Genomic DNA, 23,382 nt, shown 5'->3' on the forward strand with positions numbered 1-23,382 from the left:
GACTTTGAGCATTTTCTTCTGCTTATTTGCCATCTACTTGTCCTCTTTAGGGAAATGTCTCCATATCTTTTGCCCATATTCTAATTGGATTGTTTGGGTTTTTTGCTGGTGAGTTCTGAGAGGTCTTTATATATTTTATATGTTTACATACTAGTCCTTTGTCTGATGTGTGATTTCCAAATATTTTCTCTCAGTCCATAGCTTTTCTTTTTGTCCTCTTAACAAAGTCTTTCACAGAACAAAAGTTTCATTCAAAATTTCAATAAAAATACAATTTATCAAAAATTTCCTTTTACGGAATATACTTTTGCTATCAAGTATAAGAACTCTTTGGCTAACAATGGCTCCTAAAGATTTCTTCCTACTTTTTCTTTTTTCATTTTTTTAGGGCCAAACCTGTGGCATATGGAGGTTCCCAGGCTAGGGGTCTAACCGGAGTTAGAGCTGCTGGCCTACACCAGAGCCACAGCAACTCGGGATCCGAGCCTGGTCTGTGACCTACACCACAGCTCACAGCAATGCCAGATCCTTAACCCTCTGAGCGAGGTCAGGGATCAAACCTCGTCCTCACAGATACTAGTCAGATTTGTTACCAGTGAGCCATGATGGGAACTCCCGCTCCTACTTTTTCTATTAGTTAGTTTTACCTTTAGGTCCATGGTCCATTTTGAGTTGATTTTTATGTAAGACATGAGAATTAGAATAAGGTTCATTTTTTTTCTATGCATGTCCACTTGCTCCAGAACCTTTGTTGAAAAGGCTGTCCTTCCGCTATTGAATAGTTTTTGCACCTTTGTCAAAAATCAGTTGGGCATATTTGTGTAGATGTGCTTCAGGGTTCTCTATTCTTTTCAGTTGATCTGTCTCTCCTTCCATCAATGCTAGTCTTTTTTTTTTTTTTTCCCCTGTCATATGGAAGTTCCCAGGCTAGGAGTCAAATTGGAGCTGCACCTGCCAGCCTATGGCACAGCCACAGCAACCGGGGATTGGCAAATCTTGCGGGAATGCCAGATCCTTAACCCACTGAGCAAGGCCAGGGATCAAACCTGCATCGAACATTAGGTTGGGTCCTTAACCCAATGAGCTACAATGGGAACTCCCAATACCACATAGTCTTGACTTCTGTAGCTATATAATGTCGACTGGGAAAAAAATGCACAGCTAAAAGTTGAGAGTTATGTTTTATTCGGGGACCTTACTGAGGGCCATAGCCCAGGAGACAGCCTCTCTGTTAGCCCTGAGGAACTGCTCCAAAGAGGTAAGGGAGGAACCAGGATATAATAGGAGTCTTTGCTGGGGTGGGAGCAGGGAAATGTAACATCAAAAGATTACCACTAATCACACACAAAAAAGACATCTCAAGTTAATGATTTTAGTGCTTTTCTATGTGCGGGAAGGTACGGGAGTCTGGACTGAATGAAATTATTCCTTGGATATGCATCTTAACTATCTAGGGCCAGTATCCTGGTTTTTTTTGTTTAGTTTGGTTTTGTTTCTCCATCCTGAATTCCCCTCAGGGTGCGCCTGCAGGGGCGGCTGCAGTGGCTGATGACTTTATGGCCACAGCATCCTTTGTTTGCTGAAATGGTGGACAGTATCTTCGCCCACAATAAGTCTTGAAAGCAGGCAGACCAATCCTCCCACCTCCTTCTTTTTCAGTATTGTCTGAGCTATGCTAGTTCCTTTGCCCTTTCTATATAAATGTTAGAATAGTCTTATATCCTTCTACAGAAAAATCTTGCTGGGCTTTTTATAGAAATTACCTTAAACTTGTATATTGCTTTGGAGAAAATTGACATTTTAACTCTGTTGGATTTTCTAATTCATGAACCAAGTATATCTTTCTATTTATTTAGATTTCCTTTGACTTCTTTGTTAATGGTTTGTAGTTCTCAGCATACAAGTCCTATATATGTTTTGTTAGATTTACACCTAGGCATTTTTTTTTAATTTTGTGTGTGTATAACCAATTATAAATTATATTGTATTTTTATTTTAAGGGTCTTAAAGTTCATTACTAGTATATATAAATTGATTTTTGTGTGTTTGTTTTATATCCTGTGATTTTGCTGAACTCACTTATTAGTTCGGTGAGTTTTAGGAGGTCACTTCCTTGGGATTTTCTACATAGTCATGTCATCTGCAAATAGAGACAATTCTGTTTTTCCTTTCTGATCTGTATGCTTCTTATTTCCTTGTGGTTTTTTTTTTTCCCCTTACTTCTCTGGCTAGAACTTCTAGCACTAAGAATGGCGAGCATTGAAATCCCTCCTTGTTCCCAGTCTTAGGGGGACTCATCGAGTCTTTCACTAAGTATAAGGTTAGGTATAGGTTTTCTGTAGATGTTCTTTATTAAGTGCCCCTCTATTCCTGTTTTTCTGAGAGTCTTTGTCATACATGGGTGTTGAATTTTTTCAGGCTTTTTCTTCATCCAGTACTATGATCATGCAATTTTTTTCTTTTTTTGAATTTTTTTATTATAGTTGATTTATGATATTCTCTTTTATTTTTATTTTTTTAATACTTAATGAATTTTATTACACGTATAGGTGTACAACAATCATCACAACCAAATTCCACAGCATGTCCATCCCAAACCCTCAGTGCATCCCCCCACCCCCCAAACTGTCTCATTTGGAAACCGTAAGTTTTGCAAAGTCTGTGAGTCAATATCTGTTCTGCAAAGAAGTTCACTGTATCCTTTTTTTAAATTCCACATGTCAGTGATAGCATTTGATGTTGGTGTCTCATTGCCTGACTGACCTCTCTTAGCATGATAGTTTCTAGGTCCCTCCATGTTGTTGCAAATGCTGTTATTTCTTTCCTTTTAATGGCTGAGTAATGTTGTGTTGTGTACATGTACCACATCTTCTTGATCCACTCCTCTGTCGATGGACATTTAGGTTGTTTCCATGTCGTGGCTATTGCAAATAGTGCTGCAGTGAACATTGGAGTACACGTGTCTTTGAGAGTCATGGTTTTCTCTAGATAGATGCCCAGTAGTGGAATGGCTGGGTCAAACAGTAGTTCTATTTCTAGTTTTCTAAGGAATCTCCATAATGTTTTCCACAGGGGTTGTACCAATTTACAATCCCACCAACAGTGTACTAGGGTTCCTTTTTCTCCACACCCTCTCCAGCACTTATTGTTTGTACACTTTTGGATGATGGCCATTCTGGCTGGTATAAGGTGGTAACTCATAGTGGTTTTGATTTGCATTTCACTGATAATGTGTGGTGTTGAACATTTCATGTGTGTTTTGGCCATCCATATGTCTTCTTTGGAGAATTGTCTGTTTAGATCTTCTGCCCATTTTTTTGATAGGGTTGTTTGTTTGTTTTTTGCTTTGAGCTGTAGGAGGTGTTTATAAATTTTGGAGATTAATTCCTTGTCAGTCGATTCATTTGCAAAGATTTTCTCCCATTCTGTGAGTTGTCTTTTCATTTTGTTTAGGGTTTCCTTTGCTGTGCAGAAACTTTTAAGTTTAATTAAGTCCCATTTGTTTATTTTCGGTTTTTTTGTTTTGTTTTGTTTTGTTTTGTCTTTTTGCCATTTCTTGGGCCACTCTCGCGACATATGGAGATTCCCAGGCTAGGGGTCTAATCGGAGCTGTGTAGTGCCAGCCTACGCCAGAGCCACAGCAACTCGGGATCCGAGCCGAGTCTGCAACCTACACCACAGCTCACGGCAACGCCGGCTCGTTAACCCACTGAGCAAGGGCAGGGATCGAACCCGCAACCTCATGGTTCCTAGTCGGATTCATTTACCACTGTGCCACGACGGGGAACTCCTGTTTATTTTTGTTTTATTGTCATTAATCTAGGAGATGGGTCTGAGAAGATGTTGCTGTTGTTTATGTCGGAGAGTGTTTGGCCTGTGTTTTCGTCTAAGTGTTTTATGGTATTATCTGGTCTTATATCTAGGTCTTTAATCCATTTTGAGTTTATTTTTGTGTATGGTGTTAGGGAGTGTTCTAATTTCATTCTTTTCCATGTGGCTGTCCAGTTTTCCCAGTACCACTTTTTGAACAGGCTGTTTTTTCTCCATTGTATCTTCTTGCCTCCTTTGTCATAGATGAGTTGGCTGTAGGTGCATGGGTTTAATTCTGGGCTTTCTATCTTGTTCCACTGGTCTATATTTCTGTCTTCATGCCAGCACCATACAGTTTTGATGACTGTTGCTTTGTAGTATAGTCTGAAGTCTGGGAGCCTGATTCCTCCAGCTGCATTTTTCTTTTTCAGGATGGCTTTGGCTATTCTGGGTCTTTTGTGCTTCTAAACAAACTTTAAACTATTTTGTTAGAGTTCTGTGAAAAATGTCTCTGGTAATTTGTTAGGGATTGCATGGAATCTATAGATTGCCTTGCGTAGTATAGTCACTTTGATAATATTGACTCTTCCAATCCAAGAGCATGGTGTGTCTTTCCATCTATTTGTGTCATCTCTGATTTCTTTTATCAGTGTCTTGTAGTTTTCAGAGTACAGGTCTTTTGTCTCTTTAGGTAGGTTTATTCCTAAGTATTTTATTCTTTTGGATGCAATGGTAAACGGGATTGCTTCCCAGATTTCTCTTTCTGATCTTTCATTGTTAGTATATAGAAATGCAGTCAATTTCTGTGTATTAATTTTGTATCCTGCGACTTTGCCAAATTCATGGATGAGCTCTGACAGTTTTCTGGCCGAGGATTCTCTAGGTATAATATTATGTCATCTGTAAATAGTGATAGTTTTACTTCTTCCTTTCCAATTTGGATTCTTTTATTTCTTTAACTTCTCTGATTGCTGTGGCTAGGACTTCCAAAACTATGTTGATTAGTAGTGGCAAGAATGGGCATTCTTGTCTTGTTCCTGATCTCAGTGGGAATTCTTTCAGCTTTCACCATTGAGAATGGTGTTAGCTGTGGGTTCGTCATCTATGGCCTTTATTATGTTGAGGTAGGTTCCCTCTATGCCCACTTTCTGAAGGGTTTTTATCAGAAATGGGTGTTGGATTTTGTCAAAGGCTTTTTCTATGTCTATTGAGAATCGTATGGTTTTTATTCTTCAGTTTGTTAATGTGGTGTATCACACTGATGGATTTGCAGATATTGAAGAATCCTTGCATCCCTGGGATAAACCCCACTTGATCACGATGTACAGTCCTTTTAATGTACTGTTGGATTCAGTTTGCTAGTATTTTGTTGAGGATTTTTGCATCTATGTTCATCCATGAAATTGGCCTGTAACTTTCTTTTTCTGTGGTATCTTTGTTTGGTTTTGGTATCAGGGTGATGGTGGCCTCATAGAATGAGTTTGGGAGTGTCCCTTCCTCTGCAACTTTTTGGAATGGTTTCAGAAGGAGAGGTGTTAACTCTTCTCTAAATGTTTGGTAGAATTCTCCTGTGAAGCCATCTGGTCCTGGGCTTTTGTTTGTTGGAAGTTTTTTAATCCCAGTTTCAATTTCAGTTCTTGTGATTGGTTCTGTTCATGTTTTCTGTTTTCTTGGTTTAGTCTTGGAAGATTGTACTTTTCTAAGAATTTGTCCGTTTCTTCTAGGTTTTCCGTTTTATTGATGTATGGTTGCATATAGTAGTCTCTTGTGGTCCTTTATTTCTTTTTTTTTTTTTCTTATGGTTCTTTGTATTTCTGTGATGTCTGTTGTTACTTCTCCTTTTTCATTTCTAATTTTATTGATTTGAATCCTCTCTCTTTTTTTCTTTGTAAGTCTGACTAAGGGTTTATCAATTTTGTTGATCTTTTCAAAGAACCAGCTTTTTGTTTCATTGATCTTTTCTAAGGTTTTCTTCATTTCTATTTCATTGATTTCTGCTCTGATCTTTACGATTTCTTTCCGTCTGCTAACTTTAGGTCTTGTCTGTTCTCTTTCTATCTGCTAAAGATGTAAAGTTAGGTTGTTTATTTGAGCTTTTTCTTGTTTCCTGAGGTGGGCTTGTATTGTATAAACTTTCCTCTTAGAACAGCTTTTGCTGCATCCCATAGGTTTTGGAGTGTTGTATCTTCATTGTCATTTGCTTCTAGGTATTTTTTAATTTCCTCTCTGATTTCTTCAGTGATCCATTGGTTGTTTAGTAGCATGTTGTTTAGTCTCCACGTATTTGTGTTTTTTGCAGTTTTTTTCTTGTTGTTGATTTCCAGTCGTATAGCGTTGTGGTCAGAAAAGATGCTTGATATGATTTCAATTTTCTTAAAGTTACTGAGGCTTGATTTGTAGCCCAGGATATGATCAATCTTAGAGAATGTTCCATGTGCACTTGAGAAGAATGTGTATTCTGTTGCTTTTGGATAGAATGTCCTATAAATATCTATTAAGTCCCTCTGGTCTAATGCTTCATTCAGGGCCTGTGTTTCCTTATTGATTTTCTGTCTGGTTGATCTGTCCATTGCTGCAAGTGGGGCGGTAAAGTCCCCCACTATTATTGTGTTATTGCCAATTTCTCCTTTTAAGGTTGTTAGCAGTTGCCTTATATATTGTGGTGATCCTGTGTTGGATGCATAGATATTTCAAATTGTTGCATCTTCTTGGATTGATCCTTTGATCATTATGTAGTGACCTTCCTTGTCCTATAAAATGTTCTTCATTTTAAGGTCTATTTTGTCTGATATGAGTATTGCTACTCCAGCTATCTTTTGATTCCATCCTCTCACGTTCAGTTTGTATGCATCCATAGAAGTAAAGTGGGTCTCTTGAATACAGCATATATATGGGTCTTGTTTTTGTCTGCATTCCTCCAGTCTTTGTCTTTTGGTTGGGGCGTTTAGTCCATTGACATTTAAGGTAATTATTGATATGTATATTCTTATTGCCATTTTATTAATTGTTTTGGATTTGTTTTTGTTGCTCTTTTTTCTTCCCATCTTCTCTTGTTCTCTCCTCTTGTGGTTTGGTGGCTATCTTTAGTGTTGTATTTGAGTTGATTTTTCTTATTTGTTTGTGTATCAATTGTAGATTTCGGTTTGCAGTTACTCTGAAGTTTTGATATGAGTCTATATATATATATAGACTCTTGTGATTCGTCTGTTCATATTTTCTATTTCATCTTGCTTTAGTCTTGGAAGATTGTACTTTTCTAAGAATTTGTCCATTTTTTCTAGGTTTTCTGTTTTATTGACATATAGTTGAATATAGTAGTCTCTTAGGGTCCTTTGTGTGAGATTGTTTTGAGTTGTTGGTTTCTTAACTGCAAGTGCATCTCCAGTGTCCTGCATTTGTACCCTCCTCTTCTCATGAATTTTGATTTTGGTAGCATAATTGCACATGGATGATTTTGTATCTTTACTGTATATATACCTTCACTGGTGAGCCTTGTCATTTGTGGGATTTTTGTTTCTGGTTGCAGCCTTTTCTTTTCTGCCTGGAGAAGTTCCTTTAGTATTTGTTGTAAAGCTGGTTTAGTGTTGCTGAATTCTCTTAGCTTTTGCTTATCTGTGAAGCTTTTGATTTCTCCTTCAAATCTGAATGAGAGCCTTGCTAGGCAAAGTAATCTTGTTTGGAGGTTTTTTCCTTTCATCACGTTAAGTATATCATGCCACTCCCTTCTGGCCTGCAGAGTTTCTGCTGAAAAATCTGCCTGCTGATAACCTTATCAGGGTTCCCTTATATGCTATTTGTTTCTTTTCCCTAGCTGCCTTCAATATTTTCTCTGTCTTTAATTTTGATCAGTTTGATTAATATATGTCTTGGGGTATTCCTCCTTGGGTTTATTTTCTATGGTACTCGTTGTGCTTCCTGGATTTGAGTGAGTGCTTTCTTTCCCCTGTTAGGGAAGTTTTCGGCTATTATCTAAATTCAAATATTTTTTCTGTCCCTTTCTCTCTCTCTTCTCCTCTGGCACCCCTGTAATACGGAAGTTGGTGCATTTAACATTGTCCCAGAGTTCTCTGAGACTCTCTTCATTTGTTTTCAATCTTTTTTCTCTTTTCTGTTCCACATCAGTGATTTCCACTCATCTGTCCTCCACCTCGCTTATTCGTTCTTCTGCCTCCTGTATTCTGCTGTTGGCTGCTTCTAATGAATTTTTTACTTCAGTCATTGTATTTTGCATCTCTTCTTGCATAAGCTTTATATCTTGTATTTCTTTGCTTAGTGTTTCCTGTGAATTATCCATCTTTGCCTCCAGTTTATTTCCAGTGTCTTGCATTATTTTCAGCATCAACAGTCTGAAGTCTTTTTCCTGGAGGCTAAGAATCTCCTGATCACTTAGCTGTTTTTCTGGGGTTTTTTCTTTCTCCCTCATCTGAGTTATAGTTCTCTGTGTTTTCATGTGTATAGGTTTTTGGTGTGGTGACCTTTTTGCAGACAATAGCATTGTAGCCTCTCTTACTTCTGGTGTCTGCGCCCCTGGTGGTTGAAGTTGGTATGAGATCTTGCTGTAGGCTTCCTGATGGGAGGGACTGCTGCCTGCCCACTGGTAGGTGGGACTGACTCCTATCCTTCTGGTTGGTGGAGCTTTGTCTCTGGGTGAGATTAGAGGTGGCTGCGTGCCTGGGGGTTCTTTAGGCAGCCTGTTTACTGATGGGTGGGGCTGTGATCCCACCTGGATTGTTGTTTGGTCTGGGGCTTCTCGGGGCTGATTGGTGGGGCCGGATTTTCCCAAAATGGCCACCTCCAGAGAAAGGCACACTGCTGAATATTCCCAAGAGCTTTGCTTCCAATGTCCTTCCCCCACAACAAGCCACATTCACCCCCTGTTTTCCCAGGAGATCCTCCAAGAACTGCAGTCAGGTTTGACCCAGATTCCTATGGAGACTTTGCTTTACCCTGGGACCCAGTGTACGTGAAGGTCTGTGTGCACCTTTCAAGAATGGGGTCTCCATTTCTCCCAGTCCTGTGGAGCTCCTGCACACAAGCCCCACTGGCCTTCAATGCCAGATGCTTCAGGGGCTCTTTCTTCCAGTGCCAGATCCCCAGGCATGGGGGTTTGACATGGGGCTCAGAACCCTCACCCATGTAGGTGCATCTCTGTGATACTGTTACTTTCCAGTCCGTGGGGCTTCCCACCCAGGAGGTATGGGGTTGCTTATATCACGTAATAGCCCCTTCTGCCTCTTGATGTGGCCTCCTCTTTGTCTTCTGAAGTAGGATATCTTTTTGAAAGTTTCCAGTCCATTTGGTTGAAGATTGCTCAGCATTTGGTTGTAATTTTGTTGTTTTTATGAGAGAAGTTGAGCTCCAGTCCGTCTATTCCGCCGTCTTAATCCCGTGTAACAATGCTCTCTTTTTTAAAAAAAAAGTTTTATTATAGTTGATTGTGGTTTTTTTCATATACCTGTTAATCTTGAGGATTACAATGATTACATTTTAAATATTGAACCAGGCTTGTATCACTAGAACAAACTCCACTTGATTGTTGTTTATAACTTATATAGTATATTGATCTATTTGTCTATTCTATTTGCTAGTATTTTGTTAAGGATTTTTTTTTCCTTTTTCCTTTAACTTGATTGTTAAGGATTTTTGCAGCCTTATTCATGATGGATATTTGCCTTTATTTTTCTTTTTATAAAGGTACTATCTTTGTCTGGTTTTGGTACCAAGGTAATACTAGCTTTATAAATAAATTGAGAGATATTCCTTCCCTTCTGTTTTCTAGAAAGCCTTGTGTAGAATTGGTGTTACTTCTTTTTTAAAAGTTTGGTAGAATTCTCCAGTGAAACTAAATGGGCCTGGAGATTTCTTTGGGGGGAATTTTAAAATTATGAAGTCAATTTTCTTAATAGTTATAGGACTTTTCAGGTTATCTGAGAAGCTTGTAATAATTTGTGTTTTTTACCTAAGTGTCAAATTAGCAACTACATTTGGTCCTAGTAGTCTCTAATATCTTTTTTTTTTTTTTGTCTTTTTAGGGCTGCACCTGTGGCACATAGAGGTTCCCAGGCTAGGGGTCAAATCGGAGCTGTAACTGCTGGCTTATGCCACAGCCACAGCAACACCAGATCCGAACCACATCTGGAACCTACACCATAGCTCACAGCAATGCCAGATCCTTAACCCACTGATCGAGGCCAGGGATCAAACCTGCGTCCTCATGGATACTAGTCAGATTCGTTTCTGCTGAGCCATGACAGGAACTCCCCTATTATCTTTTTGATTTCTGTAGTGGTATCTCCTGTTTCATTCCTGATAGTGGTAATTTATGTCTATGTTTTCTTTGTCAGTCTTGCTAGAGATTTGACAATTCCATCAGTAATTTCAAAAAATTTGGTTCCACCTTCTTCTCTGTTGTTTTCTTGTTTTCCTTTTTGTTGATTCCTGCTCTGCTCTTTATTGTTTCCTTCTTTTTGCTTGTTTTGGGTTTACTTCATTCTTCCTTTTCTATGTTCTTAAGGCGTCCCGTTATTTTAATTTGTTTCAACAATGTTTGGGCTTGCTTAGTGAAGCATGGTTATGATGGCTGCTTTAACATTTCCGTCAGATAATTCTAGCATCTCTGTTATGTTGATGTTGGCATCTATTGATTGTCTCTTAATTCAGTTTAAGAAAACCCTGGTTCCTCGTATGATGAGTGATTTTTTATTTAAACCTGGCTATTTTAGATAGAACTTGGGTCTTACTTAAACCTTCTATTTTACCTGGCTTCTTCTGACACTGCTCTGGCAGGGAGCAGGAATGACTCCTCATTGCTGTTAGCTGTGGGTAGCCAGTGGGGGAAGGGGAGGGAGGAGACTCCTTTACTGCAGGACAGGGGCGGGCTTTCTAGATCCCTTCCAGGCTTCCACTGACAGCTCCCTGCCTCGTTACTGCTCCCCACATGGCCTCTGAGACACCACACAAACGTGGTGCACCACGGCAGTGGTAAAAGTCTGGACTCTCCACCAGGCTTCCTCTGACACCATTCCTGGTGGGGGGCGGACATCTCATTACTGCCAGGTGGGCATGGAGTGCGGGCTCCCCACCTGGTCTCCACTCTCACCTCATGACACCCAGCAGAGACAAAACTCCCCTCCCTCTGTGTCTGTCTCTGATGTCTCCCAGCAGGGACATTGAGTGGAGAAGTCTACGCTCCCTGATGCCCTTGCTGGTGTGGTTGTGGGCGGGTGTTTTCCCTGGTGTTCGGTGAGTGTCTGAAAGTTCCACGGTGCTGGGCTCTCCCTTTCCAGGTTCTCTGGCTGCAGGGAGCAGGCCTTGGGGGAACTTCTGTGTCTTCACCAGTCCTGTTTCTGGGTAGCTGCCTTCTTCAGCTCCTAGCCTGGCATATCTCTAAAGAGAAGAGCAAACCCAGGGGGCTCGCCAGGTTTCATTCCCGTGTCCTGGGGGACCCTCGAGGCCGCCTCCTCCTCTCCATCTTCCAGGGTCTCTTATGTTTGTTTTGTCTGTGATGTCCAGTGTTTCGGGTTGTACTTAGTGGGAGGAACAGGGAAAAGTATGTCCACTCCTGCCGATACCAGCTCAGCAGGCGAGGGCTGAAGAACGGGTGCTGGGAAAGGAAAAAAGTTAACATAAAACCAGACACAGAGACATTTATCTTAATTAAAGGTGGGAACTGGGGGACTCAAGGTCTCAGGGACCAAGAGCACCACTTCAGCAAACCACACTGCTTTTATTGTGCTCTTTGGGGTTATGTCAAGTGAGAAGGGGGCTATAGGTGCAGGATATAGGGGGTTTTTTATGATCATTTTAAAAGTTCTTTTATTATTTTAAAAGTCACATAGCTGGTAGATGGTTAAGCTTTTACTCTGACCTCTAGGCATTTAACAATCATTAGCATTTGAGGAAGCCTGGCGTCAGCTATCTATGCATAGCATCTAGAGAACCAGCGTTGTGCTTCCGCAAAACGCAAAAGGGCATGCCTATCTGCAGCAACCCAGTGTGCCTAGGTTTGCACCTTGGTTCTCCTTGCTGATGCATATCCTGCTAACAACCCCTCATAAACCCCTTGGGGCCATGAAGCTCATCTTCCTCTTATTCTTGAGAAGACATGTCATGCTGTGCAAACGGCGTGCCTGTCGGCACAGGTCCAGCGTGTCTAGACCAATGCATTAGGTCCTCATTCAGCTGACCACGTGAATAACTTATGCCTTTAGGTCTTTGCTCTTAAGATTAAGTCATTTGCCAGCACTGCGACTGTTTTTCAAGCAGGAATATGGGGTAAAGTCAGGCAGGACAAGATGGAGTTTTCAGCATAGAAAACAGGAGCCAAGAGGCTCAGAAAATATTGTAGAAACATGCCTCCTGGCACTCTCCATCTTCCCTGAAGCCAAACACCTCTTTTTGCTGAGTCTTCTTATTGACTGTAAGCCGCATGAGAAGAGCAGGCCTATAACATAGTTTTGTATCCCCTATCAGGCCTGTGCATGTGTAGTTAATAGTTACTTGTAGGCTGGCTGATTTGGCTGTTCACATGGTAGCTGGACCTCGCAGAGAAAAACGTTCTGAGAACTGTGACTAAGAGAGACCATCGAGTGTCTTGCTGAACTTTTCCCATCTGTGGCCGTGGAAGGGCTCACTGGGTGCCCAGCTGCCTAAAGACGGGGCTGAGATGCAAAGCCGTGAGCTGCTGCGGTTGGGCTAAGGCCTTGCCATTTCATGGGGAGCCGCCCTCTGGGAACTTGCAGCCCAGGGTCCAGAGCGCCCACCCCATGTCTCCTTTGCAACAGGAGGACCATGACACTATGGAAGCCGATCTGGACAAAGACGAGCTGATCCAGCCGCAGCTCGGAGAACTCTCAGGCGAGAAGCTTCTGACCACGGAGTACTTAGGAGTAAGTACCACACGGCGCGGGTGTGGACCCCGAAGTAGAAAGGAGAGATGGGTCATTGATGGATGTAGTGTCTGCAGTAACACACACACGGGTTTGCTTTGATCTGTTACGCTACCGTGTTGATGAGAAGTTCTATGGTAGCCAACTTGCTCTCGGGGGCCCTGCAGCTCACAGAGGCCTGAGTTACTGTCCTAAACAGGCCCTCGCGTGACCAGAAGGCGGTTAGAGCGTAACTAAAAGGTGCACCAGAGTCTCCAGAACATCCAAAGGTAGCCCATCCTTAGTAGAAACCATCTACCCGTCCAGCTTCTTTTCTTCTTCTTCTTCTTTTTTGTTGCCCCCACCCCCACCACGGCACATGGAGCTCCCAGTCCAGGCATCGGATCTGAGCCACAGTTGCATCCTGCAGCCCAGCTGTGGCAACACCAGATCTTTTAACCCACCGTGCCGGCCTGGGATCAAACCTCCGTCCTGGCGCTGCAGAGATGCTGCTGTTCTCCTCACGCCACAGCGGGAACTCCCACTTGTCCAACGTCTTGATTTTTGGATGCCTTGTCTCTGAGAAGGGAAGATGGCAGCAGGTTTGTCAGCCATCAGCACACAGATGATGGCTGAAGCCATCAGAGCAATGAGGTTTCCCCGGGACGGGGGGGCACCAGCACGTCAGGACGCGGGGGACAGACAGAAAGTGAACAGACAGACAGAGAGGCTGGAGGCCCAGGAGAGTACAGTGCCACGGAAAACAGGAAGCAAGGATGTTTCAGGATGGGTTGAGTGGTCAGTCCAGGAGGCACACACCTGCGAGGGGCCGTCATTTGAGCTCCTCGATGGCCGTAGTGCTCTGGGAGCCACTCGTTACCCCCTCACCAGCTGGACCAGGAAGGGTGTGAGTCGGGGGAGCTGCTGGTTGGCTGGGAGAGGATGAGGCATCGAGGGCCTGCCAGTGTCTCGTGAAACCTTGATGAGAGAGCACACGGGTGAGCAGGTGAGATGCTGGGGTGTGAGGCTTCTGAAGGCAGGAACAGCAGCAAGGGACAAGGACCCATCCAGCCTGAAGCCCTGGGATGGACAGCTGAGCACACAGGAGCGAAGGCCATATTCAAAAGAACTCCTGGAATTTTGAAGCTAATGATCGACTGGGTCAGATTCATGGGCCCCGAAATCCTCTCGAGTTGGGCAGGTTGGTGTTGGAGCTGGGAGCCAGGCTCTCAACAGTTGGCTACAAAGACGGTGACTCGGGCAGGAAAAAGATGGCGGGTGCCAGTGGCATGAACCTTTATGGGGGCAGGTAGAAGCAGAAAGCACCTGACTTGAGTTCCCCTTGTGGCTTAGTGGGTTAAGAACTTGACATGGTATCTGTGAGGATGTGGGTTCAATCACCGGCCTTGCTCAGTGGATTAAGGATATGGCGTTGCCACGAGCTGCCGTGTGGGTCAAAGATTCAGCCCCTAGCCCAGGCACGTCCATATGCCATAGGTGCAGCAGTAAAAAGAAGAAGAAAAAAGGAGTTCCCGTCGTGGCGCAGTGGTTAACGAATCCGACTAGGAACCATGAGGTTGCGGGTTCGGTCCCTGCCCTTGCTCAGTGGGTTAAGGATCCGGCGTTGCCGTGAGCTGTGGTGTAGGTTGCAGATGCGGCTTGATCCCGCGTTTCTGTGGCTCTGGCGTAAGCTGGCAGCCACAGCTCCGATTAGACCCCTAGCCTGTGAACCTCCATATGCCGCAGGAGCGACCCAAGAAATAGCAAAAAAAAAAGACAGAAGAAGAAAAAAAAAAGCAAGACCTGACCTTTCCCATTGCTGCCCCCGTCCAGGCCATCTTCCCTCGCCCTGGGCACTGGTCTCCTGGTCACCCCATCCTGGTCTTCCTCCTCATTCGGGAAATGACCAGGCTGGGGTCAGTCTGTGCCAAGAGGACTTGAGGTTGGAGGGCAGCCAGAGGCCCACTGGTGAGGGCATCACAGGCGAGGGTTTGGGGCTTTATTCTCCCTGAGCTGGGAAATCGCGGGCAGGTGAAGGGCAGGGGAGTGGCTCCGTTTGACTTAGGTTTTACTCTCTTAACCTGTCTTCACCCTGGGCGCCTTGTGGAGAAGAGGCTAGGGGGTAAGAGTCAAAGAGGGGAGATGACTTAGGAGGCTGGGTGACCACCGGATCCCCAGTCCTGCACAAGGTCAGCTGCCTGTAGCCTGTCACTGTCCCTAGGAATGACTCAAGGATCAAAGGAACCTGACCGCGGAGGCTCCGTTACATTAGGTCAGGCGGACAGGTGTTCGAGAAGGGCCGAAAGTGAGGCCCGCCGGGTTCCAGGCTGTTGATGGGGGTCTTGAGCCCTGACTGGGCCTTTGTTCCCCATTGGAAGAGCACTGGCTTTGTCAGGAAAGGCCTGTGCTCCGTCCCTTTTCAAGGCCAGGCCCTTGTGCTTCGTGGCAGGCGATGGGGAGGACAAGAAGGCAGGTTGCTTCTTGGGAGGGTGGCAGCGAAGCTGTGGAGAACCCGGCCCCCAGCCGTGGGGCTTTGGCACAGACACCACCGCACAAGAGGGTCGGCAAGGCTCTTCAGACGGAGGCCCCCATGTGGCCCCTCGGCTGAAAGGCACTTAGTGCCTCTGCACAATGAAATGCCCTGGGTGAGATCTTATATCGATGTGGTGAAGATTTTTTTTTTTGTCTTTTAGGGCCGCACCCATGGCATATGGAGGTTCCCAGGCTAGGGGTCCAGTCAGAGCTGTAGCCGCCGGCCTACGCCACAGCCCCAGCCACGTCAGATCCAAGCCTCGTCTGCAACCTACACCACAGCTCACGGCAACGCCAGATCCTTAACCCACTGAGCAAGGCCAGGGATCGAACCTGCAGTCTCATGGTTCCTAGTCGGATTCGTTTCTGCTGCGCCACGACGGGAACTCAGGATATGGGGACGATTTTTAACAGCACCAACGAAAACAAGGTGTGGAACCTGCCAAGACAACCAGTTTAATCGTGCAGGTCGGCCAGGTGCAAAGGGGACAGAGCTTTCAAATCAACCAGCAGCCCTGGCGTGAGGGCATCTGAAAACGGTGTCATTGTACCAGAGCAGGCAGTTCCCATCTCCTTAGAGCAGAGGTCCTGTTCTCCCGGAAGGAAGTACTTGGAAAAGTTGCGCACGTGTTCGTTTCTGTCGTCGGGGTCGCTTTTCAGTGGCAGCGTGAGTGCGACGAATGAAGCATGGAAAGGGTTTGTCACGTGGACGCCAAGACCAAGTTAGAGCTTCCTCGGCTGCGGTGACAAAGGACCGCAAGCCGGACGGCGTGAAACAACCCAAGCGTGTTCTCTCCCGGTCCTGGAGGCCAGACCTCTGCAGTCAGGCAGCAGCACAGCCGCCTCCAAGGCCTCAAGGCGGGAATCTGGCTCTTACAGCGTCTAGGGGCTTCCCTGGCTTGTGGCTGCGGAACCTCACACGCTGCCCCCATGTCCATGGGACCGTCTCCTCTGTCACTTACGATGACACTTGTCACTGGATTAGAGCTGCTCTAGGATGATCTCTTCCTCTCAGGAGCCGTCTTTAAATTACAGGCAAAGACTTTTTATCCAGACCAGGCCACATTCACAAGCCCCGGGGCTGGCCCATGGACAGAGCGGCTAAGGGCCACCATTCGACCCACTGTACCAGCTTACCACCGGGTCTCACATTTTACTAGACTTACTGTTTGAGGAGTTCCCATGGGAGCTCAGCAGTAATGAACCTGACGTATCCGTGAGGACGCAGGTTTGATCCCTGGCCTCGCTCAGGGGGTTAAGGATCTGGCACTGCCGTGAGCTGTGGTATGGGTTGCAGACGCAGCTCAGATCCTGCATTGCTGTGGCTGTGGTGGAGGCCTGCAGCTGCAGTTCCACCTTGACCCCTAGCCTGGGAACCTCCATATGCCACGGGTGCAGCTCTCAAAAGACAGGAAAAGAAAACTTACTGTTTGAGTGGCAACCACTGAGGTTATACGGACACTCCCCATTTTGCTCTCTTTGTTCCTTAGGCTTCCTCAGCTGCCCTCAGTCACCAGTCTTGATTTGAAATTGCCAGCCGGCCAGCACCCTGAGCTCCCCTCACCTGCCCACCTTTGGCTCTGGTGGTTCCCTCGGGGGCTGTGCGCTCACACCTGCCAATTGTTTAGGGAAACGAGGGAACCTGGCAGAGAGAGAAGGTGCTGCATTTCACGAGGGCGTGGGCGCCCCCAAATCCCAGCTCACTCCCCCCATCCTGATGTACTAGATCCATGATACCTTGTTCGAGGTCGGCAGAAAGTTGGGGACCTTTGTGAAAGTCGTATTCAGAAAATGTGCCTTGAACCTGTGCCATTTGCCTATCACACAACAGAATGCCGGGAATGTTTGACAAGCTCTCGTCTTCCAGACGTTTCCAAGGTTCGACCCAGAGCAGATAAGACTGTATGGGCGAGGAGGGGTCGGTGGGTTGATGGGTATCGTCCTGTGATGGCAGCGCTGGCCCCGGGTTTCTCAAAGCCCCAGACCACTGAAGTTGGCTTAAAAACAGTCCAGGCCCCAGCCCAGCCCTCCTTACCCTAACCCCGGGAGAGGTTATCCTACACAGCAGTAAGCTACTAGTTTGGAGGTGGGGTGGAGGTGCAGGGAGGGCGGCTGCCAGGGTGTCCAGGGATGGAAGGAAGCCTTTCCCAGGATTCCTGGGCCCAGTGGCTCACCACCCCCCTGCTGGGCATTTCTGGCCGGACCCCTGCAGGGCCGCACTGACGGCGGTCTCACCCTCCCAAGTGCAAGCTCTGGTGCCCAGGCTGTGAAGATGCTGATGATCACAGGGCACTCCGGACGCTGGCACAGGCTTGCCTGAGAGTGTGGTGGTCCCAGCAGACGTATCCTTTACTCCTAATTCCGGTGAAAAGCAGCAGCGTTTTGTGCTTCTTCTTCAGAAGAGGCCGTGATCAGCAGCAGGTCAGGACTGATGATTTGCCGGCTTCTCCTTGCTTGGTTATTTCTGAATTTTTCAGAATCATCTGTATTCTACCAGATTATCATTCAATTCTTCCTAAAAAAAAAGAAGGCCCCGATTTAAATATCTTTGTCACTGTGGTTAAAGAGGTATAGATATTTATCACAGAACCTCAGGGTTTTGTTTTTCTTTTGAAGTTTAAACTGTTTGGTTTCCTTCAACAGCAGTCGCAGGCGTGTCTTGAATTAATCGGGCAGAGTCCTAGGCCAAGGCCTGCGCTCAGGGCTCCCACATCCGATTCCACCTGTTTAATTCTCCCAACGGACGGTGGGGTCGGTCCAGCTAGTATCGCATTTTAGATGAGGAAGCTAAGGCTGAGCCAGGCTGAGGAGCCTTCTCGAGTGTTCTCTGAGCCTGCTCACTCTTTACCCCTAAGCTAGGCCGCCTCCTGGAAGACCTGCCATCTTCCAGGGGCCTGCATTCTATTGACGATTCCTGTGTGGTCTAGTTTTTAAGCATAAACTCAGTGTGGGGGAGGGGTGCCTGTTCTCGATGCTAATTACTTCCTTTCCACACTGTCTTTCTCCCCAAGTGTGTTTAGTTTTCCAGAAATCTCCTAAAGCAGGAGTCCTGGCCCCAGGAATCTGTATCTTTTTTTGTGGGGGGGTTATCTTTTTTTTTTTTTTTAGGGCTGCACCCACGGCATATGGAGGTTCCCAGGCTAGGGGTCTAATCGGAGCTGTTGCCACAGCAACGCCAGATCCGAGCCAGGTCTGCGACCTACACCACAGCTCATGGCAATGCCAGATCCTCAACCCACTGAGCGAGGCCAGGGATCAAACCCTCAATCTCGTGGTTCCTCGTCGCATTCGTTTCCGTCGCACCACAATGGGAACTCCCAGGAGGTTCTGGAGCCTGAGTCGGGGCCGTGGAAACCCTGCCACTTGGGCAGACCTCAAGATTAATGGGGTCTCTGCGCAGGGAGTGGGTGCAGCTGGCAGGGGCGGAGCCCAGCACCTCGGACCCAGCGCAGAGGCCTGAGGCACCTGCAGCAAAAACCCAAACCAGAAAAGGAAGGGCCTCAGTTTCCAATTTTTTCTTTTCTGTTTCTTTCTTCCTTCCTTCCTTTTTTTTTTTTTTTTTCAAATTTGATCTCCACATTGGGATTTTTTTTCTTTTCACTTTTCAGTCAGCTATTCCTGTTCTGCCTCACTGATAGTTGCGTCGACTGCAAATAAGACAACCTGAAAGTCGAGAGTTAAGTTTTATTTGGGGTGAAATTAGGACCTAAGCGGGGAGACAGCATCTCAGGGAGCCCCAAGAAACCGCTCCGAGGAGGCGAGGGGAGAAGCTAGGATAGGTGAGTTTTTGCAACAATAGGGAGGTGGTAGGAACCAAAGATTTACAGACAATTTACAGAAAACCAGTTCTGTGGGGAGACGGAAGGGTCTGGGCTTCCTGGAATCATTCCTGTGATACGCTTTTCTGAGTCCCCTCGGGGCTCCCTGGCCCACCCTTGGGAGTGGCTGTTCTCACCAGTGACCTCGGTGACATCTTTTGTTTTGTCCACTAACTACAGCGCAGGAGGCAGTATTTCAGGTAGCTCTGAGATATGCCCGCAAGAGGCAAGGGGGGAACCATCCGGATCTAAGTGCTAAAGGGGAAAGGGGAGGCGCCTGCAGCCAAGCTCACATTTTGCAGAAGTTTGCGGCTGGTCTCGCCACTAGTCCCAGACATTAGTCATCGTGGAAGGATTTTAGTGTTTTTCTAGATATGAGATGCAAGAATTGGGCTCCTAAAATCTTCTCCTGAAAATACCTGACAATCTGAAGGCCTGTTCTTCCAGTTTTCCCAGGGCACAGAGGGCCTCACGCCTGGTCTCCAGCCTGAGCTCCACTCAGTGGGGGCTGCAGGTCAGCAGCTGCCGTGGCTCATGTTTTACTCCATGTAGAGGCCGATGGCAAGCGCCAAACTCCAGTTCACAGTTGAAATGTCAGTTGGAACTAAAAGTCCATAGTTGTTTTTTTTGTTGTCTTGTTAGGGCCCCACCTGCGGCATGTGGAAGTTCCCAGGCTAGGGGTCCAATCGGAGTTACAGCTGCCGGCCTACACCGCAGCCACAGCAACACCGGATCCAGGCTGCACCTGCGACCTACGCCACAGCTCACGGCAACGCCACCTCCTTAACCGCTGAGTGAGGCCAGGGATCGAACCTGCCTCCTCACGGATACCAGTCGGGTTCGTTACCACTGAGCCAGGATGGGAACTCCTAAAAGTCCACATTCTTACGTATGAAAACACAACCTAACAGGCACGCGGGGGGTGGGGTGGGGGAAATCTTCCCCTACAACTATTCCAAATCCTTTTCTTTTTCAGTGTGTTTCTGAAATTCTTTTTTCTGATTACAAAAGAAATGTATGCTTATTGCAGAAAAGTCAAGAGTAAACACAGTATAAACAACCCGATGATAATTCTACCCGCCCAGAGATGGCTAACTGTTCCCTGCCTTCCCTCCCCCCATCTCTGTATCTCATCTCCTTGTCAGTCGGGATTGCGCTCAACTGCTAACAGCAGGTCCAGCCTTATCAGCCCCCAGCCCGTCAGGAAGAAGAGGAGATCCAGGTTGCGTGGAACTTCCAGTCCGCAGGCTTCGGGGAGGCCCTTCTCCCACCCCCACCCCTGTTTGCATTTTTTCTTTTTGTGTTCATCCCTGTGGCATGTGGAGATTCCCAGGCCAGGGACCGAATCCAAGCCGCAGCTGCAGCTGCAGCTGCAGCAACCCCCGGATCCTTTCACTCGCTGTGCCCCGCTGGGGATTGAACCTTCTGCAGGGACCCGAGCTGCCGCCGTCAGGTTCTTAACCCATTGCACCACAGTGGGAACTCCTTGGAGGCCTTCTTTCAAACAGAGGAAGACAAAGTTAAGTGTAAGAGGAAGCAGTTAGCATGGGAAGGAGAAAATAAATCCGTCAAATGCAAATGTTTAAGAACCGACAGATACCACACACAAAAAACTAATGTTTTTATTAACCAGCTGCTTGCCGCACACCTCAGAGGCTTCTTTCCCAATGTTTTTGAAACCCTCTGATTACCTCTACACGTGGGAACAAGTTAATATTTTCTACAGAGAAAGAAAAGGACACTAGTTGCTGGGTTTGCCGAGGGAGGAACGCGCAGGGCCTGGTTGGTAAAGCAAGAGAGATGTACGAGGGCATCTGAGGGGCGCAGGCCGAGCGGCAGATGGCACCAGCCCCGACTGCGACGAGGTGCTGGGCTTATAACGGCTCTGTGGCTGGATGGAGTTCACGGCGGGAACGTGTGGGGGAGGTCGAGGGAGGGGTAGGGGGTCGGGTCTGTGACAGAGGGCAGTTAGTCCTTGTAGGTGGTTAGTCGCTGCTCCACATTCTGGGAGAGGGTGTAGACCGTGTGCTGGGCTGTCCCCACGTCCCCATGTCCCCTGTCCGCAGCAGGTCTCCAAGGTCAGCAGCCACATTCGGGGGCTGGGGGTCTGACTCCATCCTCCTGGGAACCTATCACTAGTCAGACCTTCCTGTACTATGTTTAATCCAATTACGTTTCTTATTAGTGATAGATTAGACATTTTTCTTTCCGCCTCACATTGAGTTTTTGGTAACACTGCTAGTTTTTCGGGTTGTTGTCAACTTTGAGAAAACCATCCTCAGATTTCTTTCAAAAAAAAAACCGGAAGATCTGGGAGCATTTCAAATTTTCTTGCACCCTAACTCTTCATAAATACTCAGCATGAGGAATTCCCAGAAGCCACTTCTCCACCAGGACAGCTGGCGATTATGTGGCTGTGCACAGAAGTGACTGGGAATCATAAATATTTCCCGCTGAACCCCAATTACACGTCACCCGGATTCAGCATCCTCTTAGCTGAACTCCAGCTGCCTCTGGCCATGCCAGCACCCTGGCGGGGGTGTGACAAAGGAGGTTGGAGTAGAAAGAAACAGCAGCGTCAAGTGACGGCAATTAAAACATGCTGCTTTTGCAAATTTTACAAAAACATATGACCACAGTGCTGAGGTCCTGGTGGGGCTGTAGGAGCTCAGAATTGGTGCAGCGGCCCTTCCTTCACAGGCCTGCTGCCTCTTTGTCATAGGATGATGGATGTAGCTCCTGCAACAAACCCATAATAAAGTCAGGAGGAAGGTCACCCGTGCAGGCCGGCCAGATCCATCCTCTCTACAGGGTTTTCCTGAAGCTCCGTCTGGAGACCTCCCCTTACTTCTTACTGGTCGGAACTCAGTCACATGACCCCTAGCTGCAAGGGAGTCTGGAAAGGTTTTTTTTTTTAGGGTCAAACCCTCAGTATATGGAGGTTCCCAGGCTAGGGGTCTAATTGGAGCTAAAGCTACCGGCCTTTGCCAGAGCCACAGCAACGCAGGATCTGAGCCGAGTCTGCTACTTACACCACAGCTCATGGCAACACCAGATCCTTAACCCACTGAGCAAGGCCAGGGATTGAACCCACATCCTGATGGATGCTAGTCGGGTTCGCTAATCGCTGAGCCATGACGGGAACTCCTGGAAAGGTATTTTTTAAATAGACACATTCTGTGCCAACAAGGTCAGAGTGCTGTTGGTCAAGAAAGGGAGAGTGAGTATTGCATGGACAGCTAGCGGTGTCTCCAGCTTCCCCTTGTTTTCCGTGTGTCAGACGCATTGTGTGCCTGGATTTTCTTACAAAAACTCATACTGCTCTATAGCACATCAGAGTTGCTTTAAGTGATTCACCCATACGCAAAAACTAGTAAATGGGAATTTTTTTTACCAAAATTGACATGTGTTGACCATCTTTTACTACTGAATAAATTTCATTCCGCTAAATCATATGCTGCATTTTTTTTTTTTGATTGTGGTTAAATATGGTTTTTTTGTTTTCTGTTTTTTGGTTTTTTTAGTAGCAGAACCTTTTTTTCCAACAGTCTCCATCTGTCACACAGATGGAAGCTGCGTCCCTTTGCTGAGCAGGGAGCTGTCAGGAACCCTTGCTCTTCTCTCCCAAGAAGCCCCGAAGGCCCTTGCCACACACAGCACGTTATGGGTAGATACCCTGTGAGATCTTTCCACCTCCTTTGCAGCAGAGGCTCCCCGAGGACCTGGAGCCTTGGTGGGCTGCTCCGTGCTCCCCGCAGGCTCAGGGGGTTGTGAGGTGCATGGGAGACAAGCCCTCTGGGAAGCACTGGTCTGAGGCACTGAGCACCTAACACAGTCATGCTGGGCCCTCACCAACCTGTTCCCCAGGGGCCTGCCCAGTTTCCGCACCCCCTGGAGAGGACAGAGGCCACCCTCCTTAGGTCGGTGAAGTTTTAAGGAGATGGTATGGCTGACAGCGTTTCCCAAAGGCTAGAACTCTCTCAAATATCAGTGTTGTGTTCGCGCTCCTCTAGAAGAGAGGATTTGGGAGGAACTGGGAGGGGGGAGCCCGGAAGGACAGAGGAGCGGGCAGGAGGAGGCAGGGGGCTAGCAGCCTGCACCCTTGCTCTCTCCCTCTTCCAGCGGCTTAAGACTGCGCCTTCTTATCCCCGCCTCCCGTGGAAGGACCTGGGTGTCCCGCCTGGCAAAACGAGGGGGAAAGAGAAGGCTCAGGTGGTCCTCGGGTCCCATTGGATATTGGACTTAAGGGGCCTGCTCTGGTGAGGGGGGAGGGCATGTAAATTTGACTCTAGATTCTAGATGGGGACAGCGGACAGAAAGGAAGTCAGTGAGGAAGCAGTTAAAATGACCGCCTT

General features: G+C 46.7%; 1 protein-coding gene across 2 annotated transcripts in view; it reads left to right on the forward strand.

The window, feature by feature from the left end:
* The window catches only part of ARMC9 (armadillo repeat containing 9), a 172,089-nt gene that overhangs the window by 125,729 nt on the left and 22,978 nt on the right, over positions 1-23,382 (forward strand). For both annotated transcript variants that reach the window (XM_047773747.1, XM_047773746.1), the window contains exon 20: positions 12,594-12,698. In XM_047773747.1, coding sequence (XP_047629703.1) covers positions 12,594-12,698 — 105 coding nt within the window. The remainder of the gene's footprint in view (positions 1-12,593; positions 12,699-23,382) is intronic.

This window comes from Phacochoerus africanus, chromosome 3 (assembly GCF_016906955.1).
Source record: "Phacochoerus africanus isolate WHEZ1 chromosome 3, ROS_Pafr_v1, whole genome shotgun sequence".
NCBI lineage: Eukaryota > Metazoa > Chordata > Mammalia > Artiodactyla > Suidae > Phacochoerus > Phacochoerus africanus.